At 45.1% G+C, this 14464-nt stretch overlaps 1 protein-coding gene across 1 annotated transcript in view; it reads left to right on the top strand.

Moving 5' to 3' along the window:
* PDS5B (PDS5 cohesin associated factor B) overlaps positions 1–14464 on the top strand; it is a 127507-nt gene that overhangs the window by 27415 nt on the left and 85628 nt on the right. The window contains exons 2-5 of the mRNA XM_028526750.2: positions 7862–7988; positions 11063–11266; positions 13646–13732; positions 13848–13945. Coding sequence (XP_028382551.2) covers positions 7872–7988; positions 11063–11266; positions 13646–13732; positions 13848–13945 — 506 coding nt within the window. The 5' untranslated portion in view covers positions 7862–7871. The remainder of the gene's footprint in view (positions 1–7861; positions 7989–11062; positions 11267–13645; positions 13733–13847; positions 13946–14464) is intronic.

Here is a 14464-nt window from a genome sequence, read left to right as displayed (position 1 = left end):
GTCCCTTGGCAGCCGCCAGTCTGTCTTCAGCTTCTCTCAGTTAGACTGGTTTACATGCCTCATGTGAGGAGGGTCCTGCAGTGTTCGTGACTGGTTCGTCCCACTCAGCGTGATGTCTCCCGGGTCCATCCATGTTATTGCAAGTGGCAGGATTTTTCCCTCCCTTTTTTGTGAATAATGCTGCAAAGAATGTGGATGTGCAGATAATCTCTTACGGATTTCCATTCTTTTGGATAAAATAGCCAGGACTGGGACTGCTCGATCATACAGTAGATGCAGTTTTAATTTTTTTAAAGAAACCATTACACTGTTTTCCCTAGTCAACAATGTCATTTTATATTCCTACCAATAGTGAACAAGAGTTCTAGGTTTCTCCATCCTCAGCAGTACTTGATTTTCTTTTCTGTTTTTTTGGTTATGACCATTCTAACAGGTAGGAAGTGATACCTCCTTACTTTGATTTGCATTTCTCAGTGGTGAAAAATGGAAAGCTTTTCCTCTAAGACCAGGATTCCCACTTCTGCCTTTCCTATTCAGTGGCCCTAGCCAGAGCAATTAGGTAAGAGAAATAAATAAAAAACATTCAGATTGGAAAGGAAGAAGTAAAATTACTGGTTTGCAGATGGCATGATGTCATATGTAGAAAGCCCTAAAACCCTGGGAAAAAGTTCTTAGAACTAATAAACAAATTTAGTAAAGTTGCAGAATATAAAATCAACATGTAAAAATCAGTTATGTTCCTATATACTAAAATGAACTATCTGAAAAAAGTTAACAAAACAATACTTTTATAATAGCATCAAAAAGAAAAAGTAACTTGGGAATAAACTTTACCAGGCATGTTAAAGACTTATATACTAAAAACTAACAATACAGTGATGAAAGAAATAAAAAAATTAAAGGAAAGACATCTAGAGTTCATGGTTGGAAGACTTACTGTTAAAACATTAACTGGTAGTCACAACTTTCTATTTTGTTCTCCCTGCCCTTTTCTTACTGATGCCCCCTGCCTCTGTTTTTATGTCAGGTTTTGTGTTGTGTAGGTCTGTTTTTAGGGTGTCTGATATTCCCCATTGCGCTTTCTCTGTGCCAGTCCCACACCATCTATAAGTTACTTGGGCTTTATAATGGGTTTTACTACCTGGTAGAGCTCATCAATCTACTGTGTTTTTCTTTCATTATCTTGGCATTCTTGGCCTTGTGCATTTGCCTTTAAGTTTTTTTTCAAAAATGTAAACCTGTCAATAAAACTTGATTCGATTTATTCCTGGGTAGCTTATGCTTTTCAATGTAAACTATTTTTAAACGTTTAGTTGCTATTCCTATGAATATAATAGATTGGCTTTGGCTTTTGGATTTTAAACCCCTTTTTTTGTGTGGAATAATTATAGACCAAGTTGCAGAAAAATAGTACATAGAGCCCTGTGAACTCTTCACCCGTGTTCCACCAGTGGTGACATGTCATTGTGTAACTGGAGCACAGTATTAAATTTGGAAATTGACTTTGGTGTGACAGTGTTACATTACAGACCTTACTCTGTTTTGTTTTGTTTTTTCATTTTTGCGTGACATTTTCTGTGTGTGTGTGTGTGTGTGTGTGTGAAGTCCTGCACTTACCTCACAGCACAGAGTTACTGGACTGTTGTTGACTACGTTCCCTCCGCTGTGTTTCACATCCCCGTGACCGTCCTGTTAACTACCAGTCCGTACCTCTCAATCCCTTCATCTTTCGTACCTGAGCTCCCCACCCCTCCCCATCTGGCAGCTGTCCAGATGTTCTCTGTATCTATGAATCTGTTGCTATTGATGTTCCGCTTGTTTGATTTTTTTAGATTCAGTTATTGATATGTGTTTATTGCCATTTTGTTCATATTTTTCATCTTTTTATTTTTCTTAAAGAATACCCTTTAATATGTCATATGATACTGGTTTGGTGGTGATGAATCCTTTAGCTTTTTCTTGTCTGGGAAGCTCTTTATATGAGCTTCCATTTTAAATAATAGCTTTGCTGGGTAGAGTAATCTTGGTTGCAGGTCCTTGCTTTTCATCGCTTTGAGTATTTCTTGCCACCCCCTTCTGGTGTGAAAAGTTTCTGTTGAGAATCAGTTGACAGTCTTATGGGAACTCCTGTGTAGGTAACTAACTGCTTTTCTCTTACTGCTTTGAAGATTCTCTCTTTTTGTCTTTAACCTTTGGCATTTTAATTATGATGTGTCTTGGTGTGGGCTTCTCTGGGTTCATCTTGTTTGGGACTCACTGTGCTTCCTGGACTTATGTGTCTGTTTCCTTCAACAAAATAGGGATGGTTTAGGTCATTATTGTTCAAATAGATTTCCAGTTTCTTGCTCTCCTGTCCCTCCAGCACCCCCATGGTGTGAATGGTGGTGTGCTTGAAGTTGTCCCAGAGGCTCCTTACACTGTTCTCATGTTTTGGATTGTTTTTTCCTTTTTGCTGTTCTAGTTGGGTGTTTTCTGCTTCATCTACACCACTATTGATTCTCTGTAAAATGTATTCATTTCAATTATTGTGGTCTTCATTTCTGACTGGCTCCTTTTCCTAGTCCTGCTTTCACATTTCCTATGTCTTCGTTTACAGTCATCTGCCCTTCCCATAGGTGCATCGGGCACCCTTCCATCCAGCGTTTTGAACTCTGTGTCTAGTACAACAGATTGCGTGCTTAGTTTTTTTCTGGAGTTTTGTTCTGTCCTTTCACTTGGGCCATGTTTCTTTGTCCCCTCATTTTGGCAGCCTCCCTGTGTTTGTTTTTATGTGTTAGGTAGAGCTGCTCTGTCTCCCTGGCTTGGTAGAGTGGCATTGTGTAATAGGTGTTCTGTCGGGTCCAGTGGCACAGCCTCCCTCCCTGTACTTGACTGTCGGTGAGTGATCAACGAACCCTCTAGGGGACTCACCCCTTGTGTGGGCTGTGTACACACTCCTGTTGTGGTTTCGCCTTGATTGCTGTTGGCACATCAGTGGGGAAGATCTATTCCCCAGGCTGATCGGCTGCAAGGGTGGCCTTGACCACCGACCACCAGCCTCCCATCACTGGAGAACCAGCTGTGGAGGGGCCCACCCAGCAGAGCAGGACTCACCTCAGTGGGGCTCTGGTGCCCCTGAGTCTGCTCCTGAAGTGTTTTGCTTCTGGGGGTGGTTGCGGGTGGTGCTTCCCCGTGGTCCGAACCTGCCCACTGGGTGCACTGGCTCTGGGGCCTCCTGGGAAGTGCAGTCCAAGGTCAGCCACCGCCTGTGTTCTGTCCAGGGCCGCCCAGCAAAAGCCATAAAGCGATTTGCATCTGGCTGCTACTTTTGCTGGACTTGTTCCCAGATGAGGCCGAGCTGCAAACCAGGGCTGTCAGCTGCTAGTGCCGGGCCTGGCGCCACTTAGCAGAGCTGTGGGTGCTCCTTGAGGCCAGATGCTGCTTGTTTGAGAAATTTGGGGAAAATCTGAAGCATGGACCAAAACAGGCCATTCATAAGGAAAAGCCACTGGAAGCAGCTTGGGTGGGCCGTCAGGTTGGGTGGGGCGGGGCCTCAGAGAGTCAGGGGGCGGGGCCAACCCGGTGAGTCAGGGTGGCGGAGGCTCACACGTGGTGGTGGAGGCTCACACGTGGCGCCGGCCTGCTGGCTCTGGTGCGGGGTGAGGGGGCTCAGCGAGGGAACAGTGGCCTCCGCCAGCACCTCTATCTGGGAGAAAGCCGTCCCCCCAGCTCCTGCCCGGACACCGAACCCGTATGGCTCTGTGAGTCTCTTGTGGCGTCCGGGCTGCCGGCCCGGCGCTGAGGCTCCGAGGGAGGGGGTCCGCGGGAGTCCAGGCCTACGAAGGGGAGCGGCCCGGCTCCGGCAGCCTCTCCCGCTCAGCCACCGCCCGGCTGGGTCTCCCGGCTGGACGGCGGGACGTGTGGGGACGTCTCCCCCGGCACTGGGGCCCTGGGGCGGGGCTGCTGTGGGGCCGGGTCCCCTCGCTCCTCGGGGGCGCCCCCGCAGCCGAGATAGCCCTGCTGGTGGTGGTCCGCCGTGCGTGCGCGCGCGCGTGTGTGTGTGTGTGTGTGTGTGTGTGGGGCCAGCCCGTCTGCGTCTCGGTCCCTGTGCCCGTGTCACCGTGGCCCCTGTGATTTCCTAGCGCTGGGGCTCTCGGTCAGCCCGGGGCCAGGCGGTCCGTAGATTCCGGCGGCTGCGGTGGTGAGCGGCGGCGGGCTCCGCGCTGCCGCCCGGCCGGACGCCGGCGGCTCTGCTGAGCGCGTGCGGGGTGGGTCCTGGCGCCCACTCTAATTTTTACCTTGAAATGTCTGTGTGGCGGGGGACTTCCGGCAAGACGGAGGCTTAGGTGGACCCACCGTGCCTCCACGCACAAGCGAGATTAGAACAACAACAATTTAGAGGCAGAATAACACCCAGAACTGACAGAATTTATTTGAATGGAAGTCGGACAGCCAAGAAGTTGAAGTAGACCCGTTGGTCCAGTCCAGACCGGTAGGAGGGGCTGACAGGAGGAGCGGGCGCGGGGGCGGCGCGGGGAGATGGGGAGAACTGGGTGCAAAAGGCAACCGGGAGCGCAGAAGCCATCGGGGCGCGCAAGATCGCGGCGCAGCGGTGGGCCCTGAGTACACGGGCGGCGGCTGGCGGACCCAGTGAGGCGGCATTGTGGACCAGGGTAGAGCGTGCAACCCAGGATCCCAGGGAGGGGCCTGAGATCCCAGGAGAACGGAGGTACCGCCATTTTTCCCTCCCAGCCCCGCCCCCACATACCACGTCATAATCCAGCGACTGGGGTGCCCAGCCCCTGGGAAGCCTAAGGCTCCGCCCCTCACGGTATCGGGAGCGACCAGACCCGGAAATAAAAAGGGGGGGGGGGAGAGTGTCCAACAGAAGAACAAATCAGTCCCCCAGGACTCATCCTTTTGAGCAACCAAGAGATAGCCAATCTATCAGATGCGCAGTTCAAAACACTGGTGATCAGGAAGCTCACGGAATTGGTTGATTTTGGGCGCAAATTACATGAAAGAATGCAGGCTACCATAAAAGAGATGAAGGAAGATGCACGAAGAACCAAAAGTGAAGGGAAGGAAACTAGGTCTCAAAACAATAGAGTGGACCAGAAGGAAGAAAAAAACAATCAAGCAGGAAAGAATGAAGAAATAATTCAAAAAAATGAGACGCTTAGGAACCTCCAGGACATCTTTAAACGTTCCAACATCCGAATTATAGGGGTACCAGAAGGGGAGGAGGAAAAGCAACAGATTGAGCATGTATTTGAACAAATAATAAAGGAGAACTTCCCCACTCTGGCAAAGGAAATAGACTTCCAGGAAGTCCAGGAAGCTCAGAGAGTCCCAAAGAACTTGGACCCAAGAAGAAACACACCAAGGCACATCGTAATTACGTTAGCCAAGGTAAAAATGAAGGAGAGAATCCTAGAAGCAGCAAGAGATAAGGGGACAGTAACCTACAAAGGAGTTCCATCAGACTGTCAGCTGATTTCTCAAAAGAGACCTTGCAGGCAAGAAGGGGCTGGAAAGAAGTATTCAAAGTCATGAAAAGCAAGGACCTACATCCAAGATTGCTCTATCCAGCAAAGCTCTCATTTAGAATGGAAGGGCAGATAAAGTGCTTCTCAGATAAGGTCAAGTTAAAGGAGTTCATCATCACCAAGCCCTTATTTTATGAAATGTTAAAGGGACTTATCTAAGAAAAGAAGATAAAGAAAAAACATGTATAGTAAAAGGACAGCAAACTCACAATTATTAACAACCACACCTAAAGCAAAACCAAAAGAAACTAAGCAAACAACTAGAACAGAAACAGAACCACAGAAATGGAGATCACAAGGAGGGTTAGCAACAGGGGAGTGGGACGAGGGGGGGGGGAAGTACAGAGAATAAGTAGCATAGAATGTAGGTTGAAAATAGATAGGGGGAGGGCAAGAATAGTATGGGAAATGTAGAAGCTAAAGAAATTATAAGTATGACACATGGACGTGACTAAAGGGGGGGGATATGGGTGGGAGAGGGTGTACAGGGTGGAGGGGAGTGAAGGGGGGAAAATGGGACAACTGTAATAGCATAATCAATAAAATATATTTAAAAAAAAAATTTCTGTGTAGCTTAGGGTGCTCTCCTGTGGTTAGTCATTGCAGGATGGATTTTTCCCTTCTTTTACTTTTGGCGTCTTGTACCTGCATAGTTTACTGTGTTTTGGTAAGAATCCCATGAAGGGAGGTAAGAATTTTTGGTATTGAAAGTGTAAACTGTCATTGGTCTTTTAACCTGATCGTGTATATCATACTTACTGTGTTAAGCAATGTTTTATGTGATATATGTATATGTAAATTTATTATAGCTTTTAATTTTTGTTTGGCTAATTTGTTTTTATTTCACTATATTCCTGAAAATTACGTTCCCTGAATGTAAACTTGAACTTTGCAGTCACACGCTTTTCCCACGTTGAAGATGATGTTTTGCTGTCTTTTGGATCATACTGTTATCCTGGAGAAGTCACTTGTGACTTGAACTCGCATACTCGTCCTGTCAAGGGGATATGCCTGCCTTAAGGTTTCGTTTGTTTCCTGGAGTTATTATGAATGATATGTCGAATTCAGTTGTGTAGCTTCTTGAATTTGTGGACTGGTATTCTCCAACATTCTCAGATGGGGCCTCTGCCTCGTTTCTTCCTGTGCTCCCACGAGTCACGAGTTAGACCTTCTGTCCTTCGTTTTTCTGTTCATTCCGTTCTGTTTCTCTTTTCTGTATTTTTGGATACTTTCGTCTGTGACATTTCTTCCAGGTCACTAATTTTAATACCTTTTTATAATCTGCTAATAAACTCATCCATTGAGTTTTTAATTTCAGTTCTTTTTAAAATTTTTGTAAGTTCTGCTTTTTTGTTCAAATCTTTGTCTGCTTTTTGTAATTTTTATTCCTTATACACTTTAGTGTTGTCTTTTATTTCTTTGAAGCTGTAAATACAGATAATTTGTAATCTGGTCACTGACATCCGCAGTGGTGGTGGGTCGGTTCTCTGAGGTCTGGCGCTCCTACCCCAGGTGCTTTGGTTATTTTTGACTTGGTGATACTCTTGGTCCTAGAAACACCGCAGTGGGGGCTCTTTGAGGCACAGACTGAAAACGCTCTCCAGGCTGGACTGGAGTCAGTGAGTTCGTGTGCTGAGATTTCTCTGGCCTAGTTGGGTAGTGTGAACCTCAGTACATATGCAAGGCCGTGGCCAACACTCATTAGCGCTTGTCCCTTGTATCAGTTATTACTTTACTTATTATCAAGATAGCTTTTTCTGCTGTCCCCTGGGCGGAGTCGGGGGTGATGGGGACATGGGCACATTTTGATTTCTGGTTTACTCTCTCCTTTGCAGGTGCTTATCTTTCTGGGGTCGGCATACCGTTCACATTAATGTCAGGAAGGTCTGTCACTTCCTGTTGTGCTTTGCCAGGTCTTGGCTTTCCTGCTCTCGGTGCCTTGCAGGAACACCACAGCTGACCTCCGGGCCTTTCGGGGGTACCGGTGCCCGTGGGCCGTTTACTTCTGTGGGCTTCTGCACACTCTTAGATTTCGATCCACGCCGTTTGTGGTGCTTTAAAATATGCTCATTTTGGACATTTTTCTCTCGCACGTATAGTTTTTATAGTTGGAGGGTTAGTGCAGATAAACTATTTTACCACTAATGAAAATGAAAAAGATTAAAATTAAAAATTTGGGAAATGTTCAGTAAAATGCTTTTCATTAATTAGGTAAGTGAATTGCTATAGTAGATAGTTACAAATTATTGGGTGGGCAGGTTACTTTTCATGTTTATTATGAATGTTGTGTATATTTATTTTTTCGTTTGCATCTAACAGCTTCCTTGTTTCAGGGGTAAATATATGTCCGTCATGGCTCATTCAAAGACGAGGACCAACGATGGAAAAATTACCTACCCTCCTGGTGTCAAGGAAATCTCAGATAAAATATCCAAAGAGGAGATGGTGAGACGGCTAAAGGTGAGTCAAGTTGGGTTATGGTTTCTGGATGTCCCTTTGGGGTGTGGGGCTCACAAGGTGCTGTATCTTGTTAAGGCGCCATGAGAAAGCAAATCCAGGCAGACAGTGGCCGAGAGAGGATCTCTGGGTGGGGGGCAGCAGAGAACTGTGGGGTTTCCCTGGCTGCTGTTCATGGGAGAGAACAGTCAGAACGGTGGGGCTCAGAGCGCCTTGGGCCCCTGTACTTGGGTGTGAAGAACAAATCCACAATCCTCGGGCATTTCTGCATGTGGAAAGTTGTCCCCTGCTTCTGTCATTCATTTGATAAAAACAACCGTTTTCAGAAAGGATGTTTTAAGTTTTTGTACTTACTCAGGCTGTACTTTACTTTTTTATAAGTTATTTGAGAGGAGGTTAAAGAGCTTTAACGTAAGCTTTTCCCTCTGCTTCTGACCTGCAGCAGTGAGTCAGGATTGCTGGGGAACGCCTATAGAGAGGGAAGATTTTTCAGAATGGGCCTCCTTTTCTCTGTGACCTGGATGGTCTCTGTGATTGTTAAAATGGTTAAAGGAACCAAGTGGCCAAGGAGAATGTTAGTCTGATTTATCAGTCAGCTCAGATGGGTTTTGGTGGCTTTTTTTGGTTTCATGAATTATTTTACTGTTGTTAAATTCCAGTTGTCTGCATTTTCCCCCCACCACTCCCCCCCCACCCCCTCCAAACCCACCCCCTCCCTTGCTTCCACCCTCCCCCTCGGTTTTGTCCATGTGTCCTTTATAGTAGTTCCTGAAAACCCTTCTCCCCACAGTTGTTTTCTATTTGAGTATTTTTTTTCCTTTACAGGTTATATCTGCGTAGTCACTTACTTTGCTTGGTATAGTGTTCTTTACCTGTATTTCAAGACTGGAAGGAAGACTGGCCGTGATTACTTATCGAAGGCCAGGAACTTGAGAGCAGTAGTTATTTTGTAGTTATTGCTGCGTGGCTTTTTTTCATCAGCAGTAAAGAACCCTAATACTACTATGAATTTCATGTAAAGTCTTAGTATTATATATCTTTATGCATAAAATATTAGCGTGTCAAATATCAGATGATTATTAAAAGGGATAGATATTTTTTGAGCAGATTCAATTTACTAGTATGTGAGTATTTTCTCTAGTTAGGAACTTCTATATATTTCATTTAAAATAGTCAAGCTACAAGCCCTTTCTGTGTGTCTACATTCTCTTGACTTGATGATAGAATTTTTAGGGCAGTAGATCCATTCATGTCCTCAGGTTTGTCCCTGCCTCCGCAGTGATGGGCGCACAGCCGGTGGTCTGCTGAGGCCTGACAGTGAGCCCAGAGACCACCCGCAGGCACTGACCTGCACCTGGGGACTTTCGGGGCCTTATTTCCTCAGACTGCTTTTTTCTTTTTGGGGACCCACATGAGCTCCTGATGCGTTTCTGGCACCAGCCTCGGCCGTAGGCAGCGGGAGGGAGTCCTGTTACCTAGCCCCTGCACAAACCTGCTGGCCGGGTCTGAGACCGGTGCTCTCACCTGGTGTTCGCAGCACGCTCTCATCATTTTGTAGGTACTTTTGCCCAGCAGTGATCTGGTTAATATACTTTATCTCCTTTAAATTTTCTAATTTGTACTTCCCGCCCTTTTAGCAGTTTTCTTAGAGAAATACGAACAAGATTTAGTGTGGGATGATGATAATTTTTGATATGTACAAGTACAGCTATAAGTTTTATAAATTGCAACAATTTGTTAACATGTCAGGTGTCCTTGTTTATTATCATTTCTGGAGTTTCCTATAACATTTTATTCAAAATATACTTAATCTCTCACTCTTTTGTGGCTAAGTTATAGAGAAAGGAATAGTTCTTCGCATATAGGTCTTTTTTCCCCTTCGACTCTTTTTGTAATACATTAGGCCCTCAAAGCGTGTATCTTAACAGTGATTAAACTGAACCGTTAGGAGAGTGGCCCTGGACGTGGTGTCCTGGAACCCACTGCAGTGCTAGGCTGGAGGGACAGTCTGCTGCTCGCCCTGGCCCCGGACCCAGCGGGACCAGGGGTGTCCCCGGGAGCACGCGCCCCAGGGCTGCTCCGAGGGTCCACCGACACTGTGCACGTGTGCCTCTCCCAAGCCCAGCTTGGCAGCAGAGCGGAAGGAAGTCTTTGCAGCCCGTCTCCAGGACCAAGTCCCAGACGTGGATACCTGGCGGCCAGCACTGCTGGATGATCAGTATTTGCAGCACCACCTAGTGGATGCCAGAGGGTCACTTTTCCTGCCCCTGCCAAGTTAGGCGCTTTTGTTACGTCTCCTGTGAAGTGGGGATAGTACAGACCAAGGTTCGTGGTAACTACTGAGGCTGAGATTAGAGAAGACACTTCAGGAATTCAAACTATACTGTTCCTCCCCACTCTTGTTTTCACCCCACTTTTATGTAAACGTTTTTGAAAAAGGAACCGTTTCTTCTCGGTTCCCTAGGCTCACGCCGTGCGTGCCCCCAGGTCTGGTGAACGAGCTATCCGTACCTTGTTCTCTGTTACTGTGGAGTAAGGGATACTTTGTTGGGTGCTGTGGTAGCCTCTCGTGGTAGCTTTTCCACGTTTAAGGATGCATCTTCATCATACTTTCTGTCTCTGAATTCTTTTTTAGCTGAGTATATCAGTCCATGTATCTGGAGTGGTTTATGGTTCAAATGGAACAATAAATTGTCACTCTAGGTTTCTGGTGAAAGGTACACTTTTTCTCCTAATAAAAGGATTAGCTATATTATTTTAGAAGGATGCTGTTAAGGAGAACATACTCTATTTAGTTCAGTTGTAACGCTGAGATCAAAAGCACTACATAAGGATAGTTTTAAACTTTTAAAATCTGGTTAACATGCATGATGGGTAAGTTAAAAGTATTTTATTTACTCTTTTAAAAAAAGTTAGCCTGTAGGTTTGGAAGGATCTTGTTCTCTCAGATCCTTTAGGGAGGAAAATGAAAACATTTATTGGAAGCTTAACCTTTGTAATTAATATGGCTTTTATTTCAAATGACTTTCTTTTTCACATGAAGGATTTCATTAATTGACTATTGTGTTTGTGTACAGATGGTTGTCAAAACGTTCATGGATATGGACCAGGACTCTGAAGAAGAAAAGGAACTTTATCTAAACCTGGCTTTACATCTTGCTTCAGACTTCTTCCTCAAGCACCCGGACAAAGACGTCCGCCTGCTGGTGGCCTGCTGCCTCGCGGACATCTTCCGGATCTACGCCCCCGAGGCGCCGTACACGTCCCCCGACAAGCTGAAGGCAAGCACTGCGGGCGCGCTGCCGGGCTGCGGTCCTCCCCGTGCCTCTGGCTGAGGCGGTGTCTTCGGGTCCCCGGGCCTGGCTGCAGCGGTCTCTCGTTAGGCTGCTTCTGTGTCCTGTGGCTCTTCCACTGCCACAAGCCCAGTCCGTGCAGTGCTTGCTTGTGTGGAACAAGCTCTGGTCCTTAGGCTCTTCTCTACTGTTTATGTCATCCTTGGCTCCGTCTCAGTGTCACTGGGGTGCTTCCTTCTCCCTTTCAAAAGTCTGTGTTGAAGACCATGTTTGTTATTTAAAAGAAGGTATCTAGTGTAAATCTGAATTTATATGAGTCCTAATTCATTTAGTGGAAGGTGTGATGTGAATTGGGGTGAAGAAACTAAAATAAACAAAACTGCAATGAAAAGGTAGAAAAGACATTCCGTATTGGGTACAGTAGTCGTAAGTAAAGCCTATGCGTGGGAATTCTTTAAGAGATGAGAAAGGAGGTGGACGACCATGCTTCATCTGTCTGGCGGGAGGCATGCCGTGAGTATACTGAACGGAGCAAGTTAAGAAAATCAGAAGAAACAACAATAAAAGATAATTGTGGAAACTAAGGGTTAGAGAGTGAGTCCCCAGGAGGATGATTCATCCTGAATGTGGAGAAATGGCAGACACCTCAGGTTTATTTTATTTAACACAGCCTGATGTTGGTTATGTGTCAGGAACGGGGTTTACAGTGGTGAACAAAGGACCTCAGGTTGGAGGTGGTAGGGAGCAGACTTTGTCATTGAAAAGCGGAATTGAACTGTAAGAGTTGAGAGTGTCCCCAGGCTTAAAATAGATGGGCGAGCTGGTCCGTGGGGTTGTGTGCCCCGGTGTCTTATTTCTGGTTGCGAGCATCTCATTTGCACGCACTGAGTTGGTTTAAGGAGTGACTGTGTTGGGTGGGTGGGCGGTGGCTTCCCTCACCAGGTGTCTTTCTGGCGCTCGAGTGGAGAGGGAAGTGTGACTTTAAGAGTGCTGCCCATGATCTCCTCCGCCTCTGGGGTGGGTTTCCCGGTTTGTGTCACGGGAGACCTGTGTCAAGGCTCTGGGCGGTGGAAAGCCCTCCCCGAAGGACAGCCACAGACCTGTTCTGTTTAGGGCGGGACACAGCGCGAGCAGAACGTGGAGGGGCTGGGGTTCAGTTAGAGCCTTTGCGTTATTGTGTGGCTTCACGTGTAGCTTCTTAATTTAAATACCTCTTTATCTTATTGAGGTAGTACTTGTAAATTACTCATTTTGAGGCAGTTTTCTAAATATTTATGAGATAGTTTTAACTCTCTCTGCATCGGAGTTGTAGTTTTCTTTGTCTGCAGTGGTAGCGAGAGAAAAGGGTCACACCTGGATGCACCCCTGCCACCGTCGGGTTGGCGTCGTCAGAAAGCCCTTCACACGCTGGACTTCACGTGTAGCTCAGTGATGGCCGGAGAGATCGTCAGTCAGGGTCTGGTCTCTGCGTTGCAAGGCAGGGGCAGCACGGCGGCCAGTTAGCGCGGCCAGACCAGCAGGGCCCGTTCGCGGAGGACACGTTTTACACAGCGCCGTGGGAGTGGCCGTTCTTGAAGGGGGTGCTCCCGTGGCATCTTTCTTGCACATCTGGTCATCTGCATATTACAGTTCTCCCCTTTTAAAAATAGGCCGTTTATCATTTTACTTCTAAGAGAAACATTTTTTCTTTTTTTTATTGATTAGCATGCTTCCTTTGCAGAATTAGCTTTTTTAATTTCAACCTTTTTCAAACTTTTCTAGAACATTATTTTCATAAAAATTTGACCCAAAGTGACATTGAACCTATTTCTGTCCAGGTACAAAGGAAGTTGTAGCAAAAAAGCAAAGCCGAGAGATAGGGGTAGACTGAAAAATGGTGGGGAAAAACAATTATATTAATTAGATAGGAAGCTTGACAAATTAACTTTAAAGGTGCTTTTAAAATTTCTAAGCTTCTGTGATCTCTTGTCTTTTGATTTGGTGATTTTATTTTGGAATGTTACTGCTCCTAGACAGTGTTCTTGCTACACAGTTACCACACTGACTGCTGTTCCCTCCCATAAAGTTGGCGTAAATTTCAGTCCGCTCCGTTTTTAGGTCTATTTTTTTTAACTTGCTGAAAGGTGAAGTTTTCCTGGACAGTACAGTGATGGTGAATGAGTCACTGTTTTCCTATGAAGGGTATGAAAATAATTAATTGGTGTTTTCCTGTAATGATATCCATTTAAAAACTTACAGCCAAATACAGTTTTTCTGTTGCGTCTTTACAGTGTATCGTGACACACACATGAGCGCGGAGCGTGCTTTAGGAGTGCGGTGGGTGTTTCGCAGTTGCGTTCGTAACGTGGTCGACCCTTTGTTTTCCAGGACATATTCATGTTCATCACGCGGCAGCTCAAGGGGCTCGAGGACACCAAGAGCCCACAGTTCAACCGCTACTTCTACTTGCTCGAGGTGAGCGGTGCAGCGCGTCTGGAGACGGTGTGTGAACTGTGGTTGTGCTTCTTGTGACCATGTGTTTTTACTGATTAAAATGTATTTCTTTCGTCTCTTTTCCTCTTACTTTTAGAACATTGCCTGGGTCAAGTCATATAACATATGCTTTGAGTTGGAAGATAGCAATGAAATTTTTACACAGTTATACAGAACATTATTTTCAGTTATAAAGTAAGTTTATTTTATTAAGAATGTAACTTTTTTAAATACAGAGAATTTGTAATTTACAAGTTAATCTGGTTAACTCTGTTATGCATATTGTAAGGCTAAGAGTTGTAATTTAAGACTTCATCAGCTTTTTTTATAGATGCTTTAAAAACATTATAGAACTTAAATAGAAGTTAATCACTTTGGTGATGTAAATAATAATGCAAGAGTGGCATTAAGGCTTTCTATTCTATACCCACTGTAAAATATATTTTGAATTGTATTTCAGTCTTTTATTTAAATTACATATTGCTGATCCCTTAATGCATGTGAATATTTGAATTATTTGTGCTCTTTAAAATTACTAAAATTACCTTCAATAAAACAATTTGATTTTCTGAATTTAAAATAAAACAAGTTGCATTTTGATTTAATGACTTTTGCTTGTGAGACTGGTTAAAATTAAGGAAAAGTAATCGTGGAAATGTAGTATAAAAATAGATTTTGGGTATTATAAGGTTTGGGGGTGAGAGAAGCTTTAAA

This window comes from Phyllostomus discolor, chromosome 11 (assembly GCF_004126475.2).
Source record: "Phyllostomus discolor isolate MPI-MPIP mPhyDis1 chromosome 11, mPhyDis1.pri.v3, whole genome shotgun sequence".
NCBI lineage: Eukaryota > Metazoa > Chordata > Mammalia > Chiroptera > Phyllostomidae > Phyllostomus > Phyllostomus discolor.
This window is presented reverse-complemented; position numbering and strand designations above follow the sequence as displayed.